This window comes from Urtica dioica, chromosome 8, assembly GCF_054948205.1.
Source record: "Urtica dioica subsp. dioica isolate 48M chromosome 8, U.dioica_male_clone48M_v1_H2, whole genome shotgun sequence".
Taxonomy (NCBI): domain Eukaryota; kingdom Viridiplantae; phylum Streptophyta; class Magnoliopsida; order Rosales; family Urticaceae; genus Urtica; species Urtica dioica.
In genome coordinates, this window is record NC_142763.1 from 35,921,913 (window position 1) to 35,949,562 (window position 27,650).

At 41.3% G+C, this 27,650-nt stretch overlaps 3 protein-coding genes across 6 annotated transcripts; 2 read left to right on the forward strand and 1 right to left on the reverse strand.

Annotated features, from left to right (window-relative positions):
• Positions 1-495: 495 nt before the first annotated feature.
• Positions 496-4,557, forward strand: LOC149389543 (Transducin/WD40 repeat-like superfamily protein). Of its 4 annotated transcripts, none has more exons than XM_089624057.1 (5): positions 496-825; positions 1,432-1,683; positions 2,128-2,271; positions 2,686-3,423; positions 3,810-4,310. In XM_089624057.1, the coding sequence occupies exons 1-5, from the start codon at positions 718-720 to the stop codon at positions 4,074-4,076; spliced, it is 1,509 nt and encodes a 502-aa protein (XP_089480183.1). In that variant the 5' UTR covers positions 496-717; the 3' UTR covers positions 4,077-4,310. The 4 variants fall into 4 exon arrangements, with proteins under 4 accessions (XP_089480183.1, XP_089480184.1, XP_089480185.1 ...); XM_089624058.1 differs by having other exon boundaries at positions 2,686-3,417; XM_089624059.1 differs by having other exon boundaries at positions 513-825; positions 4,122-4,557.
• Positions 4,558-5,544: 987 nt separating this feature from the next.
• LOC149389544 (uncharacterized) lies at positions 5,545-6,111 on the reverse strand. The gene has a single exon (XM_089622658.1). The coding sequence runs from the start codon at positions 6,109-6,111 to the stop codon at positions 5,545-5,547; it is 567 nt and encodes a 188-aa protein (XP_089478784.1).
• An 18,764-nt stretch (positions 6,112-24,875) lies between these two features.
• Positions 24,876-27,485, forward strand: MEF9 (mitochondrial editing factor 9). The gene has a single exon (XM_089621654.1). It carries the CDS (start codon positions 25,148-25,150, stop codon positions 27,416-27,418), a length of 2,271 nt encoding a protein of 756 aa, XP_089477780.1. The 5' UTR covers positions 24,876-25,147; the 3' UTR covers positions 27,419-27,485.
• Positions 27,486-27,650: the final 165 nt, after the last annotated feature.

Consider the following 27,650-nt stretch of genomic DNA (forward strand, 5'->3'; position numbering starts at 1 on the left):
AAACGCTTTTTTTTAAAACTGACAGGTGTTTGATAAGCTGTTTATAAAACAGTTGACGTTGGTAAAAAAAACTGATTTTGCGTTTGGTAAAATAAATATATTACAGTAAAAAGACTAAAATAGACATAAAATAAATATTTAACGGTGTTATGGTTAATCACGTGAGGATATTAAAGTAATTTTATATCAAATACAAAAACGCTTTTTCTAAAAGCTAAGATTCGTAGCTTTTGTGACTCATGTACAATTTTTAAAATCGTTTTTGAAATTTTTTCTAAAAAGTGTTTTACCAAACAGTAAGATTGCAGTTTGGTTTTTGCTCACAGCAAAAACAGGCTTAAAAAAACTGTACCAAACACGCCCTATATGTAAACAAAAATAGTTTAAGTTAACTACCAAACATCCCGTCACCGTGTCACAATATGAGTGCAGCAGCAAGGCAAGGGAACACGATTATGTTGAGATAGCTCTAACCTTTCACCACTTACAAAAGTTGCATATATAATATAGAAATATACTCGTTCACTTCTTCCTTCGTGATACTAAGAACTGACAATTTACTCGAATACTCTCCTCTCGGACACAACTGAATATCAATTTCTCTCTCTCTCTCTCTCTCTCTCTCTGTAGATAGATAAATAACCTCTACTCGAGAGTACCGCAAAGAAACCTATTCTTTTTTGTGTATTGTTTCTTTCGATTGCGATTGATTCGGAGATGAAGAAAGGTCGCGATGGAATCGGAAAGTCAGTCTTCGACGTTTGGCAGAGGGAAGTTGGCCATCTCTCAAACCGGAATTTCGCTCTCCGCCGCGGTGCTTCCGAGGTATTTCTCGCTCTTTTCTAATTTTGATTTGTTTTCAAGTGTGGACGAATATTTGGAAATTGAATACATGATATATTGAATTTCACGAAGTAGATATTTTTGTTTGTGATTTTCGGCGTTGAGAATCGTTGTTTTCTACTTCAATCTTGATTGTCGATCAGAGAATATTCTCAAGAAAAGAAACCTTAAATTTAAAGAATGAGAATTTTACGATGGAGAATGAGAATTTGAAAGAAAATATGAGGAATGTATAGAATTCTCTAATTTTGTTGTTACTGGAAGTCAAAGAAATCCCCAGAAAAAAGAAAATAGTATCCTTAGTATTACATTTCCTACCCATGTGCGACTTTGCCTAAAGATTTATTTTTCCACACACTTTGCCAAGAAAAATGAAATTTGAATTTTAATCATACACTTCTCCACAAAACAAATTCTCTGAAATTTTTCTCAACCCAAACAATACTGTGAAAATACAAGATGTTCTCTTTTTCCCTAAGATTTTCCAGGTTACATCGTTACAAACATATTTTAAGTAGTTATGCTTGAAAAGCATTTGGTTAATGTTTGCGTTGATATCTTCTTTTTTTTTTTTTTTTCGTCCATCAGAATCTAGTGCTTAGGCTAGATATGCACAGGAAGCTCGAAAAACACACGGGATGCGTGAATACAGTGAGCTTCAACGAAGATGGCGACGTTCTGGTGTCGGGTTCAGATGATATGCAGGTTATACTCTGGAACTGGGAAACTGGGCTAGAAAAGCTTTCATTTCACTCGGGCCACGAAGATAATGTCTTCCAAGCAAAGATGATGCCTTATTCTGATGATCGCAGTATTGTCACCTGTGGCGCTGATGGGCAGGTATTCATTATTTTATTTAACGTTTTTTTTTTAACCCCAACACTACCATCTGAACCCCAACTTGTGGCGCTGATCTTGATAGTGTTGGGGTTCGTGGCTTTTAAGTTTGACTTGCCATAGCTTACTTTTTTTTGTTTGTTTGTTAATATTGTAGTTGTGTTAATTATCTCGAGTCACACAACACTAGTTGTAGTTAGACTTTCCATACCTTACGTTTACCTAGCTTTATCACATCTACCTTTTAGGACAAATGTTATGTTATGAATTCCTCATAGTAGTTACTGTGATATACTAATTTGCAACGATGTTATTCGTCTGGAGAAAAGTGTATTGCTTCCGCTTTTGGGATCCATGAATTGAACTCTCTTTTGATTATGATGATCTTTTTTTTTTTTTTTTTTTTTTTTTTTTTTTTTTTTTTTTTTTTTCTGTTTTCCTTATCAGGTGAGACATGCTCAGATATTGGAGCGTGGTGTGGTGGAAACTTCATTGCTGGCTGAACATGACGGACGGGCTCATAAGATTGCCGTTGAACCCGGGAGCCCTCACATATTCTTTTCTTGCGGCGAAGATGGAGTGGTTAATCATGTGAGTTATGCTTCTCTCCTTCCTTAAAACAAAAATCGATAAGCAATGCCTTCTCTAATAATTAGAGCACTGAAGGGTTTTTTTTTTTTTTTTTTTGCCTTAAGGGTATGACACATTTTTGTTCTTCACTTCACTTGCGAGCTGTTAGGATCCTGGAGATTGAGAATATATAGGATACTAGAAATTTATAATACCATATTTGAGAGATTTTGAGAGAAGAGGATATCAGGAAATAAAAATTGTATGAGAGAAGCAAGGATGGAAGAAATTTCTTAGGGATAGCACGGACCTCTTGAATGTCTGATATCTAACCGTTGAGTTTTACTTTTTATATTTTCATACATAGAATAGAAGTACATATTAGTTCATATCATAAGCCCGTTGATTACATCCGCTGCCTCCTTATTGTGACAGTTTGATTTGAGACGCCGGGCTGCCACAGAACTTTTTACATGCCTTTCAAGTCCTGATAGAAGGGACTTCACAAGTTCTATCCAATTGAATGCAATCACGATCGATCCGAGAAACCCAAATCTCTTTGCGGTTGCTGGCTCAGACGAGTACGCACGAGTCTTCGATATGCGCAAACAGAGCTGGGACGGATCTTCTTCTTTCGATCAACCTGTAGACTACTTTTGTCCAACAAACTTGATTGGAGACCGGCATATTGGTATCACGGGCCTGGCCTATTCAGAGGAAAGCGAGCTCCTCCTCTCTTACAGTGACGAGTTTATATATCTTTTTACCCGGGAAATGGGTTTGGGACCTGATGTATCACCATTCCCTTTAATTAGCCAGAAAAGTAAAGCAAAATCTGGGGCATCTTCTTCTGTGATGGACGATGAGATAAGGGTTTGCCCTCAGATTTACAAAGGGCATAAAAACTCGGAAACGGTGAAAGGGGTGAACTTCTTTGGGCCAAAGTGCGATTATGTGGTGAGTGGGTCTGACTGCGGCAGAATATTCATTTGGAGGAAAAAGGGTGGCGAGCTGATCCGTGTTATGGAAGCCGATGAGACTGTAGTGAACTGCATCGAGTCTCATCCTCACACAGTGACTCTTGCGAGCAGTGGAATCGAACATAACGTCAAGATATGGACACCGAAGCTCATGGAGAGAGCTCAACTGCCTGTCAAAATCGAACGGGTAGGGGTACGTTTTTTCCTTTTAATCTTGAGTATCTTAACGCTAAAGGCTCTGGGGACATTTATGATAATCTTTGGCATAGGTTTGAAACAATTATTTTTATGTCACTTCGAATTGCTTACACTATATGGAGAATGATCTTTTCTAAATAGACATGAAAACTGTTCCAACTGTTTTATTTTTCTTCTTAAAAAAACTCTGGGTCCTGTGTGATGCGGTAAGCTTTTATGTTCATGTTTTGGACAGCTAGGGTCTGGTTGTTTTAGAAGTCCAAGAATTTCCCCCCCAAAAAAATAATCAACATAGACGTGCCAGGATATGATCCCCTGGCACGGAGTATACTGAATAGCGGAGGAACTAATTTCTCTGCTCTTGTTTTAAATAAAAAAAAGGTGCGAAGGTTTTTACCGAGTCGAACTGGTTTAATTTTCTTCGTCCATAATCCTTACGATACCGACTACGAGGATAGTGACGGCTCTATTGATGAAGACGACGACGAAGAGCGCAGTGATGATGAAGAAGAGTGTGATCTTGATGATGACGACATTGATCACGATGGAGATGAAAAAGATGACAGTGGCGATGACAACGACGATGACAACGATGATACCGATTCCAATGATGATGATGATCATAATGATTCGGTTGAGGGATTGTGACAATGCTAATCGTGATCATGATTTTACTCTTTTTTGTTCGGGCAGAAACTAAAGGCCAGGGGGTGGATGTACTCGTTACCTCAAGATCTGATGTCACAACTATTCTTGAGGCGAAGTCGAAGAACAAGAGGGAACGAAGAAGCTTTGGATTCAGGCCGTGATCTCTTGGAGTTAATACTGTCATTCAACACTACCAATGATTCCTCAAACGACGATGATGATGATGATGATGATGGAGGCGATGATAATACTAATCTCCAGGACACATTTAGTTGAATGAATTTTCAAAATTAAAACTATTAGTAACAAGTTGTACATAGTGATGGGGATGAGGGGTTGATATACTTTAGCACTTTATTGTCCATCTTGCTTCTTTATATTCCTTGTTTAAGTATCACATTTTTGTTTCAGTTTTATTTACTCACACCACATCTTATGTGATCACAGATGTGCATATAAGTTGATATGTTTTTGTTGTTGATGGAATGTTCTGTTCTTGTATAGATGAGCATGTTCTCTCCCTCTAGACTAATCATTTGTAAATTGAAAAGTTGGGATGAACGAGTTTAATATGTTTTTGGTCTTTCTGGAATTAATTTTTATAAGGATTTTTTTTACGAAATAGTCAATGCAACTTAGTTTAGCAAATAGTCAAAGTTTCATAAGTTAGTGCATTCTACCCACTTACCCACTTATAATATAAAAATACTAATATATCATATAATGTTTGGGTGAACCCGTTTTTCCGAGATTTCAAAGTAATTAATTTAGATGTACAAAATTTTAATCCACTATTTTTTTTAATGCATTTTTTATATATACCAAATACTAATATATCTTTTAATGTTTAGGTGAACCTGTTTTTTCGGGATTTCAAAGTAATTAATTTAGATGTACAAAATTTTCATCCACTATTTTTTTTAATGCATTTTTTATATATACCAAATAGTTTTAAAATTAATTCCATCATCAAAATTAGGCAACAAAATTTCAAAAATTTAATCATGGCTTCAATTGTTAATTCATTTTCAAAACACACAAACAGGTTGCATGATTTCAGTCAAGTACGTGATTTTCAAAAATTTAATCGTGCCTTCAAAAAATTTAATCCGCTTCTATAGCATAACAAACTTTGCTAAAAATCACGTTTGAATCCACATCTAGACAGACAACAAAATATTTGAAATCTAGTAATCTGCAACGAGAAGACAACAAAGTGTCAAAATATTTAATCTCGATTTCAAAATATCTAATCCACTCTTCTAAAATAAAAACACTGAAACCGGAGATGGAAGAAGAAGAAGAAGAAGAAGAAGACGGTGATGACAGTGGTGATGACGATCGATGATAATATTGACCACAGAGATCGACGAAGATGGATATGGCAATCGAAGATTATGATGATGGAAATCGACGGAGATATCTCTAGACTTCGATCTCTGACGTCGGCTTTTGGATCGCCGCCACGTCAACTCCACCGCGAGATCGGAGTTGAAGATTCCGTATGGTCTGTTCCGGTATGGTCCGTGCGACGGTTCCACAGCGATGCAGTTCGATGGCGAGAACGACAGAGATCCACGTAGAGGAGACCGGAGGCGGTTTGCTCGCCGTAATTCTCCAAATCATCGATTTGCCAAGGAGTCTTGTCCGACCCTCGGTTCGCGTCTCTGATCCGAGCCTCGACGACGCGTATGAGCTTGCCTTGGAGATGGTGTTTTTTTTTCATCGCCGGAGGCCACAGAGGCGGAGAGTGTGATCGCGGCAGGATGTTGATCGGCTTGGAGAAAAAGATATCATCGAGCGCGTTGCGCCACCAGATGAGTCGCATGAGGCCGATTTGGGGATCGAAAGCGACGTCCATGGCTCGGGTGACCTCGACGTTGAAGGCGCGGATCATGAAAGTGGCTATTCTCGTCGCCAGAGAAGGAAGCTCGACGAGGCAGAGATAGTGGTGGTAGTCGTACCTTTGGACCTGACTCACGAAGTGCGAGAACGCCACGCTCACTGTCGCTCTCGATTTCGAACCCGCATTCATCGAAATTTTGTGAACTGAGAAATTTTGTGTTTGGGTAAACAGGAGATGAGAGATCAATAGGGGTGAGGGAATTTTTGAGATTTTTTAAAATATGGGCTACTTTGCCTCAGAAAGTTAGGCTATTCTGCCAAACCCAAACTTAAAAATGACTAAATAACTGCATCGCCTTTTTTTAAACCATAGTGTCCGGGTTAGACCGGACTAAAATCTACGAGGCCCTGACATTATTGACCGGGAGACTACCCTAGTGACATTAATTATTGCATCTAGGGGTAATCAACCAAGGACGTACAAGGTCTCACAAGATCTCAAGAATCATCCTTACTATTAGAACATCTTTAGAGTTTGTCTTTCTGGTATCAATTGATTTTAAGAGTCCTTTATTCTCTTCTATTGCTCAATAATGATTTGGATAGCAATAACAGTAATAATAGCAAGGTAAAGCTGCTTATTTGCAAGTATAATTTTATTAATTAGAACTAGCGCATTTATCGCATCTCAGTTTGGGGCTAGTGTACTAGTCGACCTGGGACTTGTCAAGAGGTTGAGCAAAATTACGACTTCGTAAAAAATTTGCAGTGACTGAACATCCCGCATAGCTTTAAGAGCACCTCCGAGACACGGACGCAACCCGAGGTTCCTTCATCGACATCAGTCTCCTATGAAAGGGATCGTCCCAGCTCAACAACGGCCCCGGTAGCAGCCATGGAAAACGATGTCCCGATCGAGGGGTTGGAGGTTATTTTTATTAATCATAGATTTTGTCTTTGTCATTTTGTAGTCTCTTTTATTGTCTATGTATGTATATATGTATAGTTGAACTGCATATATGTTTACCATTATATATATATATATATATATATATATATATATATATATATATATATATTGTCATATTCGTTTACGAATGACTTTTTTTTTTTAATGATTTTATGTTATTTGAACATTAAATATAATATTATATTTATTGTTATCATTTACGAGCTTCAACAATCACTAGAAAACAAAGATGAAAAGTGTTTGTGTCGTTTTTATATGTAGGATGAGGATCTCAAAAAGTCGCCATGCATAAACAATATAAACTCGGAACAAAGTAAAAAGAATGAAATCATATAAGGAAAATGAGATTTTATTAATAAAACGAATCTCAATTACCAAAGTCGAGCTCAATCAATTTGAATGATGAATGATGAGAGAGAGAAAATAATAATTGCGATAATAAGAGAAAAGTAGGTCCATTTCTTCTCGTAGGAAATAAATTTATAGACTGGCGAAGTGCGCGATACGAGGGGACACGTGTTGGTGACTTCATCCTTCATTGCTTCTCTTCTCGACACGTCATGTCGTTTCATTGAATCGGTTCAGTAGAATCATCAGCATCCCGGGTCTCACGGCGAGATCGCGCATCTCTTGCTGACTTCAACTTCCTGGACACTTCTTGGAGAAGATAAGTCGGACTCGTAAAGTAAAATATGGGCCGGGCCTAATTGACTTGTTTAATTTGCATAACCACACATGACAAATGACAACCTCACAGAAACAACATTGTTCCCTATGTCGTTTTGGGTCAACGGGGCTTTCAAGATTTACTAGGCTTTCGAGTCGCAAAAGGCATATACTCGTTTTGCCCCAACAGCCTTCGCAAAAGGCTTTGTTTTTTTTAGGCGATGAAGTCAAGTATGAAGGATTGTTCGATGACTTTTCCCTGGGGGGAGGTCAGGTGTATCTCGACTCCGATGACTTTTAGGGTCCAAATCTCGTCGGTTATCGTGACTTCGGGATCGTACTTAGGAAGTTCAACTACGAAGTCAGCCAAATTCTGAGATTTGGCGCACGTCCTAGTCCGATATTCGATATCATACTCGCTAAGTTTGATAACCTACGTTGTCAGTATACCCGATCGGTTAGGACTATGTCGGAACATTTTTTTATGGTTGCATGGTCTTCACGATTATTGTGTGTGACTGAAATTAAGGTCGTAGCTTACGAGCTGCCACTACCACGACCAATATTAGTTTTACCATGGCAGGGTAGTGAGTTTCTACGTCGACGAGCAATCTGCTTATGTAAAAGACAAGTCACTGATCACCGCGTTCTTCTCTAATAAACGCTTCACTTACTTTCGAATGGGATGCGGCTATGTAAAGAAAGAGTAGTTCTCCCCCGATTGATTTTGTAAGTGTATATGGTGTTGCCAGATAGGTCTTTAGTTACTGGAAGACATTTTCGCACTTGTTATTCCACTCAACTTCTTATTTGCCTATAAAAGTGGATAGAATGGAAGACATTTATCGATCGAGTGGGAAATGAATCAGTTAAACACGGCTATTGTGTTTGTTAACCTCTAGATCTCCCGTCTATTTCTCAGGGAAGGTAATTCACGTACGACATGTGACTTATCTGGGTTAGCCTATCGAGGAATTTTCCGAAGGATATTCCAAACGAGTATTTTGCTGGATTTAATTTCATTCGATACATATTAAGTATCTTGAAACATTCTTCCAGATACTATATCCGGTCTGTGTACCAACATGTCGTCAATGTAAATCTTCAGAGTTTTTTCAATTTTTTGTGCAAACATTTCGTTTTATAATCGTTGATAGGTTGCATTGGCGTTCTTGAGTCCAAGGGTAGTAAATTCCCTTGTTTGTTATGAACGCGGTCTTTTCGTGATTTTCGGGTATATAAGGATTAAAATGTTGGAATAGATCTAGGATTAAGAATAATTTATCGCTTCTTGTAAGCGGCAGAATATAAAAAATCTTTAAAACATGTAAAACGATTTTACTAGCTAGACAAAGTGCATGAACATATGTAATCTAAAATAAAACTATAATGAGTTTTCACTCGGTAGCAATATCACTTGAAGCTTGAGCGTTGAGAAGCTTTTGGATTGGTTGAATCGCTCGTGTCCCCACTTAGCTTGTCTCCTTTGTGTCTTCTTGAATCCGAGTAACCACGATAGTTTCTACCACTAGAGTCTTCGAGTTTGGAAAGGATTTAGTGTGTGGGCACTATTAAACACAATGACCTAAGAACTAGTCTTAGAGCGAAAGAGCTAATACAAAACGCTAGGTCTAATGAGGACCTAGGTGCCAAAACAAAAGAGTAGATGAAGAGAGGGAGAAGAGGGTACACGACCAAACAGAGAGAGAAAGGCTCACCAAAAACTTGTTTTAACATTGTGAATGAGGTGTGGTATTTATAGGAGATGGAATTGCTATGCAAAAGATGCAATTTCCTATTTTCTATTATGGCTGAATATCACATATTCATGAGCACAATATTTTTTTCCCATTCCTATCATAATAGTACCAAGGCTGGAAATTTGTTTCCCCTTTTTCTTCTCTTTGTCGTGTACATCATTTAGCATGTGCTATAAATTTGTTTCCTCTTTTCCTTTTTGGCAAGTATTTTTATACATCAATGCACAAAATAATTTCCCTCTTTCTTTTGATGGAGGCCATGAAATTGTCATCTAGAACATGCTTCTAGATGTTTCTTTATTTGTTCAAAACAATACAAGAAAAGCCCATGTAGAATTTTGACATAAAATTCCATAAAATGAAATTCAATCCTTAAGGCCCAAAACTAGCTAAGAAGAATGCCCATGTTGTGGCAATTCCACCCAGAAGGTAATGGGTTACTCCTACAGCACGTCCTTGGACAATGCTCAAGGCTGAGTAGCAGGAGCAACTTTTAATTTATTATGAGCCCAAACGATGGATTCAATAAGTTCTTGCCAATAACCCCTCCCACTCAATAGAAACATTAGACTAAAAGCCCATACAAAATGAGCACTTAGGAAAAAAAGACCGTATGCAGATAATGAAGAACCGTAAGACTGAATTACTTTAGATCTTGGCCATGTGAATTAATTCACATTATCATCATATGATAATGTCCAAAATGATAATGTCCAAAATCTTATTTTGACATTTATACCATCTTATGTCCTAATGGACAAAATTACCCTTTAGACAATCTTCGTAAAATTCGTCTAGTTCAACACTTGAACTTGTTTTGACTTAGCTACTAGTTTAACAAATACTACTCTAATGACTTGTGGTAGTGACCTCATGGATCCAAATGAACAAAGCTTGAGCTAGCATACTTGGACACAAAAGTTCACAAACCTTTTCCAAGTTCTAGCTTAATGCCAACTGACTCCACTACAGAGTTGACACTGAAAATCTATCGGTTCATGAATATATTTTCTACTCAAAATTCTACTTAATTGTGATGAGTGGATCCATTGAATATTATCTATGTTTACCCTTCATGAATATCATCAACTAGATGGGATTTATAAAATTACCATTTTACCCTTCTAGTTGTTATTTCCTCAACTCCTTTGTCACTTGTGAATAAGTTAGAAACAATGTATTGACGAGGAGCTAACAAGTCACATTGATTCATCCAAAAGAGTCGTGACTCAATTTGGACACTGGCCAGTTTATTTATTCACATTCCAAGAAACAAAGCATGATGTGATATACGTTGTATTTCAGCAATATTGTATATGAATTTCATATCTATGAGATCTTCACAAAGTTGTTCATGACATCTTCATAACTTAGTACTTCATCAATAGGTCTTGTCTATATCACATAGTGAATCTAGAACTCTGACTTTCTCAAATGAGAGTATGTAAGCTATGAAGTGACATGTCTCATTTCAGGATTGAGGTAAGCATGATGCAATTCATACATAGTGACTTTGAGACAAACGAGGTTAAATGGTTTGTTCTTACATTGTCTCTAGAAGTGCACTGGTCAATTCATTATCTTCAGAAGATACCTAAGAAGAACTATAAAGTCTCCAACTCTCTAGGTCTCATAACCAGACATCATAGTTTCTCCTAACAATCATACTGAGATCGATAGCCCTTTGATCCTTAGATTGTGAACATACTGTTTCAAGCAAACCATGAAGAGTTTGTTCATGCAAATCTGTATTTAACTCTTAATTTGTTGTTAGATTTGTTTAAGGACTAAAGACTAAGATTTATCATAAATCTTCAAACAAACAAAGAAGAATGAATGAAAGTTTCAACTCTTTATTAATTATTCAGCAGTTACAAACAAAAGTCTTCGTGAGACTTTATTACATCAAATGCATATAAACAACAACTACTACTCTTTTTGTGGGCATCAAAGCCAACAAAATACCACTTGACTCAAAGAAGACGTGAGTAGTCCTTCATGCCATATCCATCTCAATGCTGGTCGAAGACCTTGCTGGTTAAAGCCTTGGTGAATGGATCTGCCAGGTTGTCCACCGTCGAGATCTTCTTCACCTCCACGTCTTCGCACTGCACTACCTCTCGAATCAAATGGTATTTGATCTCAATATGCTTAGAGTGCTTATGGCTTCGAGGTTCCTTTGAGTTAGCGACAGCCCCACTGTTATCACAATAAAGTGTCATGGGCTCGTCGACTTTTGGAACGACTTCCAAATACTTTAAGGAATTTTCTAAGCCATATAGCCTCTTTGGATGCTTCACAAGCAGCCACATATTCTGCTTCCATTATGGAGTCAGCAATGCAAGATTGCTTGATACTCCTCCAAACAACAGATCCACCATTCAGGATGAACACAGATCCTGAAGTGGATTTCTTGGAATCCTTATCCGCCTGAAAATCAGAGTCGGTATATCCCGTCATAGTCAGGTCAGTACCTGAATATATGTAAGTATCAAGTTCCTAGTTCTCCGAAGATACTTAAGAACATGCTTAACAGCAATCTAGCGCTCGGGTCCAGGGTTGGACTGAAAATGGCTTACTACGCCAACTACAAAGCAGATATCTGGTCTAGTACAAAACATAGCATACATGAGACTTCCTACGGCTGAGGCGTAAGGAATCTTTCTCATGTCCTCACTCTCTTGTGAAATCTTAGGAGATTGGTCCTTAGAGAGTGAGACTCAATTCCTATAAGGTGTTTGGCCATTCTTAGAGTCTTGCATCGAGAAGCGATCCATCACCTTATCAATATAAGATGCTTGAGAGAGCGATAAAGTCCTGTTCTTCCGATCTCGAAAGATCTGAATCCTCAAAATGTACTCGGCTTCTCCTAGATCCTTTATATCGAATTGCTTTGGTAGCCAGATTTTAACCTCGTACAACTTACCCACGTCATTGCCTATGAGTAATATATCATCGACATACAATACTAGAAACAAAATCTTGCCATCGTGTATTAACTTGTAAACACAAGGCTCATCTATCGACTGCTCAAAACCGAAGCTCTTCACAGTTTCATCGAATCTAATATTTCATGACCTAGATACTTGCTTTGATCCATAAATGGACTTAAGCAACTCGCAAACCTTGGTCTCTTGTCCTTCTTCCACGAAACCGTCTGGTTGAGCCATATAAATGCGCTCGTCAAGATTTCCATTCAAAAAGGCTGTCTTAACATCCATTTGCCAGATCTCATAGTTGAGAGCTTTAGCAATGAATAGAAGTATGCGGATGGCTTTAAGCATTGCGACTGGCGAGAAGGTATCCTCATACTCAATACCTTCCTTTTGGGTATAACTCTTAGCCACTAGTCGTGCTTTTAAAGTCTCAACGTTCCCATCCGGACCGCTTTTCTTCTTATATATCCACTTACACCCTACGGGTTTAATCCCTTTGGGAAGGTCTACAAGTTTCCAGACTTTATTAACGTAGATCGAATGTATTTCAACTTTCATGGCGTCAAGCCAAAGGTTTCATCAATGCCAGAGACGGCTACGAGAGTATCTCCGTAAGACATGTACCTGTCAGGCTTTTGAGAAGCCCTCCCACTACATCGAAGTACTACCTGAAGAGATTCTGATGAGTTAGGTTGTGTTTCAGCTGAGGTAAGAACAGTTCTTAAAGATGAGGTAGAAGCATCCTCACCCAACTTTTCTTCAAGCAAAATTTTTCTTCTAGGTTTTACATCTTTTATAAAGTCCTCCTCAAGGAAGTGAGCGTCCTCGGGACTATAGAATGTGAAACCTTTGGTTTCCTTCGGATATCCAACAAACAGACATAATTATGACCTACAAGCTAACTTGCTAGTCTTTTGCCTTAGCACATGTGCAGGGCAGCCCCAAATTCTGATGTGGCAAAGATTTACTTTACGCCCAAACCATCGTTCATAAGGAGTACCAGAAACCGTTTTAGATTGGACTTGGTTCAGAATGTAAGCTGCTGTTTCGAGGGCATATCTTCAAAAGGAAAGAGGGAGTAATGAGGACACTCCGTTTTGCTGAGGTGTGCCAGGTGTTGTAAGTTGAGAAGCGATACCTTCTTCTTTAAGAAAGTCATCGAACTCTCCAGACAAATACTCACCACCTCGATTGGATCGAAGAGTTTTGATCTGTTTGCCAGTTTTCTTATCCACTAAAGCCCGGAAGACCTTAAATACGTCAAAGGTCTCAGATTTGTATTTGAGCAGATAGACAAAACCGTATCTTGAGTAATCATCAATGAAGGTAACGAAGTATTCATATCCTCCCCGTGTCTGTGTACTGAGCGGACCACATACATCAGAATGTACGAGTTCCAACAACTCAGTGGCTCTTCAACCCTTAGCAGAGAAAAGTCGTCTAGTCATTTTTCCTTCTATACAAGATTCAGAAGTAGGCAATGAACCTATTGCAGAGGCTTGGAGTGGACCGTCCCTCACAAGTCTCTTAATCATGTCTGGACTGATATGACCAAGTCTTAAGTGCCGGAGATATGTTGATTTTATTAGATCGGGGGAATCAGATAGTTTGATCCTCTTTGGCTCCCTAACTAGATCGTTATCTATTTCAGTGTCTAAAAGCAAAGGTTGCGTGGGATAAATGTAAAAGATAGATTCTTCATACATGCATCAGTGACAAAAGAATTATTGGGAAGAGAAATTCGAATTCCATTCTTAATAAACTTTAAACAATAATCTTGCTCACAAAGACGAGCAACAGATATCAAGTTTTTCCCGAAGGAAGAAATAAAATAAAAATTATTCAAATTTAAAGTTCGATCTTCAAAAGATAGCGTCACTGATCCCACAGCCTTTGCTGACACCGAGCTCTTATCACCCCACTGAAGGAGAAGTCACCTTCCTCTAAGCTTTTGCTTTTTTTGAAACAGATCAAGGAACAACAAATATGGTTAGTAGCGGCGGAGTCAAGAATCCACGTTGATACATTATCAGCCACAAAGCATGCTTCGGTAATAAGTACAATACCTTTCTCCTTAGCTTTGAGGTAGGTAGGATAGTTCCTACGCCAGTGTCTGGGTTCATTGTAGTGGTGGCATTTGTCGTTAGACTTGTCCATCCTTATTGCCCAGGGCTTCTTCTTCTTCTGAACCTTACATTGGTTCTTTTTCTCAGCCGTGTGAGGTCTCTTCTTAGATCCAAAGGTGGAGGATTTGTGCTCAGTAGCATATGGTCTCTGACAGGAGTCCCAGCCTTCTTGCGACAGTTCATAAACTGTCGGACTGCTTGCTGTCTGACCTGACGCTCTTGCCCTCCAAACATCTCATGGAGAATATAGAGCATGTCAGCGGTTGCCTCAATGTTAAGATGATGTTGCTGGAGCACATTGTTCATAGATGCTAAGATATAGCACCTCACAATCTCATCGGAGCGGAGCTAGGCTGCCAAGGCGTCCTTGTCCTCTTGAGTTGAATCATCATTCGTCTGAGGAGGAGACGAGGTGGTGAGTACCCACTTGTGCTTGTCAACGCTAAGGACGATGTCGAAGTTACGTTTCCAATCAACGTAGTTTTCGCCTTCAAGTTTATTTGAGGAAATGATGGTTGAGAGAGGGTTGAGAGACATCTTGCTCGAAATTAAGTTGAGACAAGTTTATGATTTAAGTTTGTTTAAGTTTTTAGGATGAACAAGACAGAAGAAATCCAAAGATGTTATGAACGAAATGATACTTTATACATCAATGCTTGACTAGCCACCTTGTAAAAAAAGTTTGATCACTCATATCCTTTCGCGGGGCCTCGAGAGAGGATTACTAGGGATTGAGTCTAAGTGTGTAACAACCACTTAGTCTATGAGATATACTTTGAAAAAAAATCCACCGAGAGGAGGTCTTGTCTCATCGTTTCACTCTCGGACATAGTTGTTCTAGCAATGATCAGAGGAAAGTACCTTTGAGTACTCTCATTTAAGAGAGGGCCACGAGGGTGACTCTTAGTCTGACGACAATTGCACTTTTCATTAGTGTTGGATATCGTGGGTTGCAAACAACAAGTATAACCCTCCCACTTTATTTTTAGAGTTGGCACATCGTCTCTTATATGTTCAGAAACATGTTTCCTAGTGTATAGAGAGATAGAGTGGAATTCTAGAAATTGATTCTTAGATCGACATTCAAGGGAGAGCAGTGTTAATGCACAAAGGCACAAGGTACATACTCAGACATTTCCTATTTTCTACAAGGGAAAGTGTGTGAGAAAAGATTTAATTTTGAACTCATTTGAACACTTGAAGTTTGAGATTACACATCACTACTAGAAAAATGGATATTTGCGTCGCCCCTATTGCATCACTACACTTTTTTAAGCGACGCAAATACCATTTTTCTCGTCAAAACATGAAGTGGCGTGATCAGAATGAGCCACGTGTAATAAATCGGGCGTCAGTTTGTGAAAAAACGACGCTTAATTGGCGGGTTCCCATTGGGCGACGCTTGATGTAAAAGTGATGCCCCAGCTCTCCCTCTGACGAATGAAAATATTACACGTGGCTCGGCGATGCTCAATTAAAAAGCGACGCAACAAATATGGGCCGTCACTTTTAAACTAAGCGTCGCCCAAAGTAAAAAAAATTAAAATCGGCCAATTAAAAAAATAACTTTGGCGACGCAATATTGGACGGGTTCCCATTGGGCAACGCTTAATAAAAAAGTGATGCCACAGCTCTCCTCTGTCGAATGAGAATCTGCCATGTGGCACGGCGACGCTCAATAAAGAAGCGACGCCCAAAGTTAAAAAATAAAACCGACCAATTATATATCGTGGGTGCAGCTGTCTTCTTCTTCAGCGATTTTTTTTGCAGAGAAGCAAAATAAAACCCGCTCTCGCGCCAACGACGGCGATTGAAGCTTCCACCGCATCCTCACCGGCCGTTGAAGCTTCCAGTCGATCGTCTTCGTCATTCGTCCAAAGCTTCAACTTTCAAAGGTAATTTCGTCTCTTAATCCTAAATCGTCTTGATTAAAGGAACACACAAATTCAGAGCTTGGTTATCAACAAAAGGCCTCAAATTCTAAGAATGAAGACAATGGTTGGGTCAGTGAAACTAACCTGCGTGTGTGAGTCTTCTGGCCCCAATTTAGGGTTTTTTTTTATTGAGAAATCTGATTGTTTTGGGGATTTATTTCCATATTCATAGTTTCCATCACCGCCGCTCATATTCTTCGTTTCCGTCACTCATATTCACTCCGACAACGACTCAAGGTTTGTGTTTTTTTTTTCATTGTTTTCCTTTTTCATATTTTCACTCCGTCGCTCATTGTTTTCAACTCATGGTGAAAAGGTATAGGACCTGGACGTGTCTCCGAGGTTAGTGTTCAGTTTTGATCGCGAAAAGGTATAGACCTGGACGCCACTCCGACTGTGTTTCCTCGACCGCGTCGCTGCTCCGACCGTGACTCCGAGCCCTCCTTCAGGTTAGTTTTTTTTTATTTTTTTTTTTATTTTTTTTTTTTTATTTTTTAAATTTAATGTAAAACGGTTCCCTCCGTGTTATAAAATCTCAATATATAATGTTTATGAATTATATATGTATTAATTATTTTATTTTAGGTACCATTTCAACCTTCGTATTGGGAATGTGGATATTATGTGTTACTAATGCTAAATGCATTTTTTCGAGCTAAATCATTTTCACATGCGATTAACGTTGTAAGTATATTAATTGGTTGTTAATTTGTGAATTTTAATTTTATTATACCTATTTTATATTTCTAATAACGTGTTTATATTGTGATTTCAGTTATCCATGTCGGAATATACTTCAAAGGATATAGACCCGCTTCAAGAAGAATATTATAGTATTGTCATCGATGGTATGCCTAAAACTACTAGTGCATGACTAGTCACATTTGATTTCTAGAAGTAGTATAATTGTGAAACTATGTTGAGGTAATTTCAAACTACTTTAGATGGTACAAATGTTTACCATATACTATATAGATTATAGACTATGTCTATTTTAGTTGTGAACTATGATTTTTGGTGAATGTGGTATACTAAGTTAATTTATACTACTGTTTATTCTGTCTCAAATATGATTTAGAAGCTGGTTTGAACCTGTAGGAATTAATGGATAATCTGTATATTTTCGTAATTAAAAAAAAAAAATTATTTGCGTCGCTCGGTAACCAAACGTCGCAAAAAAAAAATTTAATCTTGTTGCGTCACTTTAAAAACGAGTGACGCGGAGTCCTATTGCGTCACTTTTTATACCTATTGCGTCACTTATAAATTGAGCGACGCAACACCTATTGCGTCGCTTTTATAGATATTGCGTCACGCTAAAATTGAGCGACGCAACGCCTATTGCGTCACTTTTTACCAAGCGACGCCCTTATCAATTTGGGCGCCAGATCCGACGTAGGGCCACGTGGAACGTCGCTTGTGTATAAGTGACGCCCTAGACCTATTGCGGCAGTGACTTTTGCGTCGCCCATAAAGTGACGCAAATGACCTATTGCATCACTTTTTGAGCGACGCAAATAGCGTGATTTGTAGTAGTGCATCTTCTTGCCAAATAGTCTTCGAGGAGACCTCACACTTAAATTTTCAAGAGCATAAATTTTGAACATAAGTGATATAGATATATAAGTTTTGAAAACATTTTGAAAAACATATTTGATTTGGATGACAAAACATTTTCAAGTTTGAAAGTGAAAACAACTTTTCAAAATTCAAACTAGTTTTTATAAAATCTCAATTTCAAGTAAATATTCAAAATATCAAAACTTTTCAATCTTACACATTATGTTTGTTATAGTTAAACAAAATATTTTTTTCTCAAGGAAAATTTTCCATTCGAGTTCTAGAACTCTCGGAATGGGATCCAGGATCCGTAATCCAAAATTTCAAAAATTATGGAATCCCGAACTGCAAGCACCTTAAAGTAAAAACACCATAGACAGCGGCTCCGATGTCCAATCGGGCTGATTCTGAATGATTTGGAAAGTAAACTCACATGCCTTTAATTTGGTTTAAGAACCATTCAAATCCGAGTTCCGAGCCGAGAGATGTACTCGTTTTACCGAAATGTATTCTTAAGCTTAAGGAATTTTGGACGAAAATTCGGTTGAGGACAAAAGTGCAAAAGAATTAGGTGCAACGGAATGTTTTATTGAGTTGTTTGAGGCAATGAAGTCAAGTATAAAGGATTGTTCGATGACTTTTCCCTGGGGGGATGTCAGGTGTATCTCGACTCCGATGACTTTTAGGGCCCAGATCCCGTCGGTTCGTGACTTAGGAAGTTCAACTACGAAGTCAGCAAAATTCTGAGATTTTGCGCCCGTCCTAGTCCGATATTTGATATCATACTCACTAAGTTTGATAACCTACATTGTCAGTATCCCCGATTGGCTAGGACTATGTAGGAACGTTCTCAATGGTTGCATGGTCTTCACGATTATTGTATGTGACTGAAATTAAGGTCGTAGCTTACGAGCTGCCACTACCACGACCAATGTTAGTTTTACCATGGCAGGCTGTGAGTTTCTACGTCGACGAGCAATCTGCTTATGTAAAAGACAAGTCACTGATCACCGCGTTCTTCTCTACTCAACGCTTCACTCACTGCCGAATGAGATGCGGCTACGTAAAGAAAGAATGGTTCTCCCCCGATCGATTTTGTAAGTATATATGGTGTTGCCATATAGGTCTTTAGTTACCGGAAGATTTTTTCGCACTTTTTATGCCACTCAACTTCTTATTTGCCTGTAAAAGTTGATAGAATGGAAGACATTTGTCGATCGAGCAAGAAATGAATTGGTTAAACACGGCTATTGTGTTGGTTAACCTCTAGATCTCCTATCTATTTCTCGGGGAAGGTAATTCACGTACGGCATGTAACTGATCTGGGTTAGCCTACCGAGGAATTTTCCGAAGGATACTCCAAACGAGCATTGTTGGAGACTTTAAAAATTTAACAGTGACATGTCATTTCTAAAATTTTTCCCGCGAAATGGCGAGAAGACTTTTAGAAGACACATTGTTGAGGGTTTAGAAGTGACGATAGAAGCGACATGTAGCTTCTTAAAATGTTACTTATAAGTTTAAGGACCAACAGAGTATTATAAGCTACATTTTGTTACTTCTAAAAAATTTTAGATGCGTTATTTCGACTTTTAGAAGCGACTTTCGTTGTTTCTAAATTCTTATTTTTATTTTATTTTTTTAGTGTATGTTTATGTATTAAAACTCTGTGTAAAAATTTTATGTTAACATTTATGTTTGATTACCATGTCTAAGTATATATGAATATTATACTTTAAAAAAAATTTCTTTGTTCCTCGAAGACCTTGCAAAATATTTTTGTTTTTGCAGTATATTTTGTGCGATTTATCACGCGGAATATATTGCAGTATATTTTTGTAAATTATACTCAAAATTATGTTTGCGCGCCGTCAAATACCATGTAATACCGTGGAAAAAGTTTGAGGTACCCTAAGAAAAGAGATGCGGTCATTTCAACAGATAAACAAATTGTAGAAAAGATGAAGAAAGAGAGAATCGGAAATGAGAGAGAGTGATCCGAGACTCTGAATATTTTCTTATATTTGATATGAAATTGTATCACCTATATATACATATGGTAGATACATGAGAGTAGTCTAGATACATGTGAAGTAATAAAGCCGTGTAATAAATATGCCTAGTAAATAGATAATAATAAATATTACACAGAGAACAAGACATATAAAATAACATGAGAAATAAATGCGACAATTTCTCATGTGAAATGAATGCCGAGTGGTGTGAGTTCCCAAATGCACACTAGTTAGGAAGAAGGGGCGAAGTGACGAGGACGAGGTGAAGCTTAGCTCGGACGAGGTGGCGAAGTGTCAAGAGAAGGTCGAACTGTCCGAGCTGGATTTCAACACTCCCCCTCAAGCTTGACTGTATATATTGAGGAGATCAAGCTTGCTACATAGCTCGGAGAATGTAATTCGCGGAAGGGCTCTGGTGAGGATGTCGGCGAGCTGAAGACCTGACGGAATGTATTCCATATCAATAATTTTTGCTTCAATCTTTTCACTGATAAAGTATCGATCGATCTCGATATGTTTCGTTCTGTCATGGTGGACTGGATTTTTAGCTATGTTGAGAGCGGCTTGATTATCACAGAAAAGCTTGATTGGACCTTCGATGATGATCTTGAGGTCGTCGAGAACTTTCTTCAGCCAGATGCCTTCACATACTCCGCTTGCTAAAGACCTGAGCTCGGCTTCAGCACTACTTCTTGAGACAACAGACTGCTTCTTGCTTCGCCAGGTAATAAGATTTCCCCAGACGTATGTGCACATGCCTGATGTTGATCGTCTGTCTGGAACATATCCGGCCCAGTCCGCATCTGTGAACACTTCGACACCACGACTTCGTCTTTTCTTGAAGGAGAGGCCAGTCCCTGGGGCAGCTTTGAGATATTGGAGGATCCATGTGAGTTTTCGAAGGGTTACTCATGAATCGACTTACCATACTCACTGCGAATCCAATATCTGGTCTCGTGTGGGTGAGGTATATGAGTTTTCCCACGAGCTGCTGAAATTTTTCTTTGTCAGTGGCAGCCTCGGTGGTGCGAGCTAGAAGTTTCACATTGGTATCCATCGGAGTATCTACTGGTTTGCAGCCAAGCATGCCAGTTTCTTTGAGGAGATCCAAAGTGTACTTGCGCTGTGAAATAGAGATACCCTTCTCAGACCGAGCTACCTCCATGCCAAGGAAGTATCGTAGGTTGCCGAGGTCCTTAACTTCGAACTCTGATGACAAAGTTTGCTTCAATCTCTTGATCTCTTCTAGGTCGTCTCCGGTGATGACTATGTCATCCACATACACACTAAGGATGGTGTGCTTACCTTGTGTGGAGTTTTTTGAGAAGAGTGTTGGATTTGCTTGACTCTGTTCGTAGTAGCAACGCTTGAGCACATTGGTGAATTTTCCGAACCATGCTCGAGGGGACTGTTTTAGACCGTATAGAGACTTCTTGAGTTTGCAGACTTTGTTGGCTCCTTGATCATTGTCAAATCCCGGTGGGAGTTGCATGTAGACTTCCTCTTCTAGTTCGCCATTTAGAAAAGCATTCTTCACATCGAGCTGAATAAGAGGCCAATCTAAGTTGGCTGCTAGTGAAAGGAGGATTCTGATGGTATTGAACTTCGCAACTGGAGTGAACGTCTCTTGATAGTCAATGCCATATGCCTGAGTGTACCCTTTCGCGACAAGGCGGGCTTTGTATCTCTCCACTGTCCCATCTGGATTGTGTTTGATGGTAAAGAGCCATCTACATCCAACAGTTCGCTTGCCTGGTGGTAGCTCGACGATATCCCACATATCATTCTGTTCGAGGGCTTGGATTTCGGCATGACTCGCATCTCGCCACTCAGGACTTTGAAGGGTTTCCTCGATGGATTGTGGCACTTTACCTTCATCTAACTTCGCCACATAGGCTTGGTATCCCGTAGATAGGTTCCCATAGTACACGTAATCCTCCATCCTGTATTGACCACACGACCGAGCAGGTTTTCTCAATGCAATGGGTAAGTCTGGAGATGAGATGTTACCTTGTTCAATAGTGTCGTGGTTCAGGTTCGGAGAGACATTTTGTTCGCGAGCTTGTACCGGACTCTGGGTGATGTTCAGTTCGCATGGAGAGGGTTCAGAGGCTTGCAAGCTGGGGGTCAGAGTCGGACTGGGCGAGCTGGGAATCTCTTGAACAGGTGCGGTCGGACTGTGGGGCGAGGTGATCGTATTTTGGATAGGTGAGGTCGGACTTGGGAGCGAACTAGGTGGACTAAGTGGCGAGGTGAGTTCTGGGTTTATGATGAGCCAATTTGGGAAGTCATTTTCATTATTCTCCCCCTGACGAACTGGATTGGCGAAGTAAGGGCTGAACTCATGAAAAGATACATCCATGGAGACTATGAATTTTTGTGACCGGGGTTCATAGCATTTGTAGCCTTTCTGAGTTGCTGAATAGCCAAGGAAGATGCACTTGAGCGATTTTGGTTCCAGTTTACCTTGGTCATAAGAATGGGTGAAGACTGAATATCCGAATACTTTCGCAGGTAGAGTTGAGATGAGACGAGAATGAGGGTATGTCTCTAGAAGGACTCGAGCCAGGATTTTGTAACCAAGGACCCGAGATGGCATTCTGTTTATGAGGTATGTGGCTGTGATGACTGCTTCTCCCCAAAAATGAGATGAAACGTTTGAGGAGAACATGATGGCTCGGGCGACCTCGAGAATGTGTCGATTTTTTCGCTCGGCTACCCCATTTTGTTGCGAGGTATGAACGCACGAGCTGGAGTGAATTGTGCCATGTGTTTTGAAGAAATCGCCGAGCTCAGAATTAAAGTAATCTCGAGTGTTGTCGGTGTGGACAATTTGAATGGAGGTGTCGAACTGTGTTTGGACCATTTTGTGAAAGGTTTTGAATAGATTGAATGTTTCGTATTTTTGTTTCATCATGTATATCCAACTGAGTCTAGTGTGGTCGTCAACAAAGAGAAGGAACCATCGAACTCCAGTGATATTGAGAACTTTTGAGGGCCCCCATATATCACTGTGAATTGTGGCAAATGGACGAGATGGTTTGTACGAGGGGGGTGATACGAGCTTCGAAAATGTTTGGCGAACTCACACATGTCACACTGAATGGAATTGATATTTTTATTGATAAACAAAGAAGGAAACAGTCTTTTGAGATACATGAAATTTGGATGCCCTAGTCTAAGGTGATTGAGCATGATCTCTTTGTACTGGGATGAATGTTGGGCGAGCTGACACATGACGGGCTGATCTGGCTTGATGACATAGAGTCCGGTACTCAGCTCGGCATTACCAATCTGTCTCCCCGTGACCTGTTCCTGAAACACACATGAACTTTCATAAAAAATAGTTCGGCACTTAGAGTCTTGGTTGAACTTATGCACAGATAAGAGATTGCACTGTAGCTGAGGAACAAAGAAGACCGAGTCCAGCCTCATGGACTTCGTCAAGACCACGGTGCCAATACCAGTGACTTGACTCTTGGCTCCATTGGCGATGATGACTGATATGCTTCTATTGCAAGCGGAGTAAGTTGTGAATAGACTTCGATTACCAGTCATGTGATCAGAGGCACCGGAGTCGACAATCCATGCTGTGGGATTCTCTGAGCTTACATGGAGGGCTCTAGGAGAGTTACCTAGAGGACCAATGCCCGAGCGATCTCCACTGAGTTGGACTTGTTGGATAAGCTTTTGGAGAATAGCGAGCTGGTCGTTGTTGAAGGGAGAGGAGTCCGAGGTCGAGGTCGAGGCAGTGGACGAGGTGGATCCTAAGTTTCCGGCTGAGTTTGGATCCTTAGTGTCTCGGGTTGACTTCAAGCTCGGTGGTTTCCCATGCAGCTTCCAGCAGGTTTCTCGGAGGTGTCTAGGTTGTCTGCAATGATCGCAGTAGGGGCGAGGTTTGCGAGGTCTCTCTATTGAGATACGAGCTGCAAGTGCTTCGTCTCCATGCGTGGTGAGAGCGGACGAGTCTGAGGATGAGCTCGGAATTGAGCTCGATTGGTTAACTCCAAGCATGAGTTTCCTCATACTTTCCTCGTGTCTGACCGCGGAGAAGGCTTCACGGAGAGATGATAGTGGTTTAGTACTGAGTATCCGACCTCTGACCTCATCAAGGTCTTGGTTGAGCCCGGATAATAGTTTAAACACACGTTTGGTCTCCACTATCCTGCGGTAGAGCTTTGAGTTTTCGGAGCAGGTCCACTAGTGATGTTCGTAGAGGTCGATCTTTTGCCATAGATGCGTGAGCGAGCTGAAGAACTGAGTAACAGACATCTCTCCTTGTCGTAGGTCGTGGAGAGTGTTCTCAGTCTCAAACAGCTTGGACACATCTTCGGAGTTGGAGAAGATTTCTCTAGCTGCTTGCCAGATTTCCGATGCTGTTGGGTAAAGGAGGAAGGTTTCCCCGATTTCGGGATGCATGGAGTTTATGAGCCAGGACATCACCATGTTGTTGTCTGCCTTCCAACTCTTAAATGCCGGATCTTCGATCTTTGGAGATGTAGCCACGCATGTTAGGTAGTCATCTTTACCTCGTCCCAATATGAACATGAGCACAGATTGGGACCATTGTAAGAAGTTGTGACCATTGAGTTTGTGGCTCGTGATATGTTGGGAGAAGGATTCAGATTGAGACTGAGTGGGCGAGGTCTGCGAGATGGTCGAAGTGGTGTTGAAGGCAGATGAGTTTTCGAAGGAGTTCATGATGATTGAATTTCTGAGCTCTGATACCATGTAGAAAAGATGAAGAAAGAGAGAATCGGAAATGAGAGAGAGTGATCCGAGGCTCTGAATATTTTCTTATATTTGATATGAAATTGTATCACATATTTATACATATGGTAGATACATGAGAGTAGTCTAGATACATGTGAAGTAATAAAGCCGTGTAATAAATATGCCTAGTAAATAGATAATAATAAATATTACACAGAGAACAATACATAGAAAATAACATGAGAAATAAATGCGACAATTTCCCATGTGAAATGAATGCCGAGTGGTGTGAGTTTCCAAATGCACACTAGTCAGGAAGAGTGGGTGAAGTGACGAGGACGAGGTGAAGCTTAACTCGGACGAGGTGGCGAAGTGTCAAGAGAAGAGAAGGTCGAACTGTCCGAGTTGGATTTCAACACAAATTAATTCCAAAATCTTTTTAGTTTTTACAATGAGACAAAAGCTCGAGTGTTTGTCAGCAAGGAAATTAATGAGCAAATATTAACAGGATGCCATGAAAGTTTTAATCAGAAGACGAAACCTCCAATGACCCACTTTGTGAGTCGTCTCAGGTCAACGATTCTGACGGGCTCTACTCCGTCGCTTACGGTCAACGCTCCGTCTACAAATCATGTACCTTTATATACCGCACTCTCTCGCTTTCCATCGGAACCGCCGAGCAGTAAAGTCAACTGTTTGGTCCAACCAGGTCTGTTCGACGAAGCGAGGTACGAGTTCGATCGGATTGCGCGCCGAGACGCGGAAACTTGGAACTCGACGCTGAGTTGGTACGTGAAGCACGGGGAGATCAGGAAAGCACGGAAGGTGTTCGACGAAATGGCCGACAGAGACGTGGTGGCTTGGAACTTGATGATCTGTGGGTATATCTCCAGCAACAACGCTTACTCCATAGAGGAAGCACGGAAGCTGTTCGACGAAATGCCCGTGAGAGACTCCTTCTCGTGGAACAGCATGATCAGCGGGTACGCCAAGCGCGGGAAAATGTCCGACGCTCTGTGGCTGTTCAATAGGATGAGGCGTCGGAACGTGGTGACTTGGAATTCGATGCTTAGCGGATATGTGAAGCTCAGAGAGATCGGAAATGCACGGAAGGTGTTCGATGAAATTCCCGAGAGAGACGTGGTGTCTTGGAACCTGATGATCTCGGGCTACATGTCTTGCCACGGGGCTGACTATGTTGCAGTGGCTCGGAAGCTATTCGAGGTGATGCCCGAAAGAGATTCTTACTCATGGAACACCATGATCAGCGGCTACGCTAAGAACGGGAAAATGTCCGATGCGCTGAGGCTGTTCAACCGGATCCCGGACCGTGATCCCATCTCCTGGAACGCAGTGATCACGGGATTCCTCCAGAATGGAGACTGCAAGAGTGCTCTTCGTCTCTTCCATGCGATGCCGGAGAAACAAGGCGACTCTCTCTGCGCTCTGGTCTCAGGCCTCATCAGAAACGGCCGGCTCAACGAGGCCGCTGGGGTTTTGTTCGCCAACAGAGCGTACCGAGCAGGAGATCTCGTGTACGCTTACAACACGCTCATCGCAGGCTACGGCCGAGAGGGTCGGGTCGAAGAAGCCCGGCGCATCTTCGACTCGATCCCGCTCTACCGGGAAAAAGGAACGGAGCGGTTCGAGAGAAACTCGGTGTCATGGAACTCGATGATCATGTGTTACCTGAGGGCGAGGGACGTGGGGTCCGCCCGGAGGCTCTTCGACCAGATCCCCGACCGGGACCGCGACGCCTTCTCGTGGAACACGATGATCACCGGCTACGTCGCCGAACCGGACATGAGGTCCGCGTACGAGCTTTTCTCCCGGATGCCGTGTCGGGACACGCTGACGTGGAACTCGATGGTTTCGGGGTTTGCTCGGATCGGAGATCTGGGGTTCGCGAGACAGCTGTTCGACGCGATGCCCCAGAAGCACCTGGTGTCGTGGAACTCGATGCTGGCCGGGTACGAGCAGAACAAGGACTACGAGGGCTCGGTCGGGCTCTTCGCGAGGATGCGTTCCGAGGGAGTGAGACACGACTGCCACACGCTCTCGACGGTCCTCAGCGCCTGCACCGGCCTCCTCGACCTCCGCCTCGGCACGCAGCTCCACCAGCTCTTACTCAAAACCCAAGCGCCGGACGTGGTGACCCGAAACTCGATCATCACGATGTACGCGAGGTGCGGCGCGATCGGCGGGGCCCGGGCCGCGTTCGACGAGGTGGGCCCCGCGGGAAGGGACGTGATCTCGTGGAACGCCATGATCGGGGGCTACGCGGCCCACGGGCAGCCGGCCGAGGCGCTCGAGCTCTTCGGGGCGATGCTGACGACGACGGGCCCGCCGCGTGTGAGGCCCACGGGGGTGACCTTCGTGGCGGCGCTGACGGCGTGTTCCCGAGCGGGGCTGGTCGAGGAAGGGAAGAGGATCTTCGGGTTGATGGAGAGAGGGTTCGGGGTGGTCCCGGGGGCGGACCACTACGCGTGCCTCGTGGGGCTCGTGGGCCGGCACGGGAGCCTCGAGGAGGCGGCGCAGATCGTGGACTCGATGCCGGTGAGGCCCGACGGGTCGGTGTGGGGGGCGCTGCTCGGGGCGTGCCGGGCCCGCGGGGACGTCAGGATCGCCAGGCTGGCGGCCGAGGCGCTGATGAGGGCCGAGCCGAGGAGCACCACGCCATACGTGCTGCTCTACAACGTCTACGCGGATCTCGACCTGTGGGATGACGCTGCCAAGGTGAGGCTGATTATGGAGGAGAAGAATTTGGTCAAAGAGAGGGGTTTCAGCAGCTTTGATTTCTCTTTTGGTTCTTCATGATTATAATATATATATATATATATATATGTATATATATATATATATATATATATATTATTTTTTTTAGCGCGGCTTGTACATATTTGAAATGTAGCATTTTTGACAAACGTTGTTTGTTACAGAATATTTAGTTATTAGGTATTTCAAATTTTGATATGTTGTCATTGTTGATCAAATAACGTGTTCATTTTTATAGAATTACGACGGTCAAGTCATACATGAGTGAATATGA

Excerpts from the sequence above, each read along its gene's own strand:
- LOC149389543 (XM_089624057.1), top strand. The coding sequence starts at position 718 with ATGAAGAAAGGTCGCGATGGAATCGGAAAGTCAGTCTTCGACGTTTGG. Across the intron at positions 1,684-2,127 it reads CCTGTGGCGCTGATGGGCAG|GTGAGACATGCTCAGATATT; the intron begins GTATTCATTATT and ends TTTCCTTATCAG. Across the intron at positions 2,272-2,685 it reads AAGATGGAGTGGTTAATCAT|TTTGATTTGAGACGCCGGGC; the intron begins GTGAGTTATGCT and ends TTATTGTGACAG.
- LOC149389544 (XM_089622658.1), bottom strand. The coding sequence starts at position 6,111 with ATGAATGCGGGTTCGAAATCGAGAGCGACAGTGAGCGTGGCGTTCTCG.
- MEF9 (XM_089621654.1), top strand. The coding sequence starts at position 25,148 with ATGACCCACTTTGTGAGTCGTCTCAGGTCAACGATTCTGACGGGCTCT.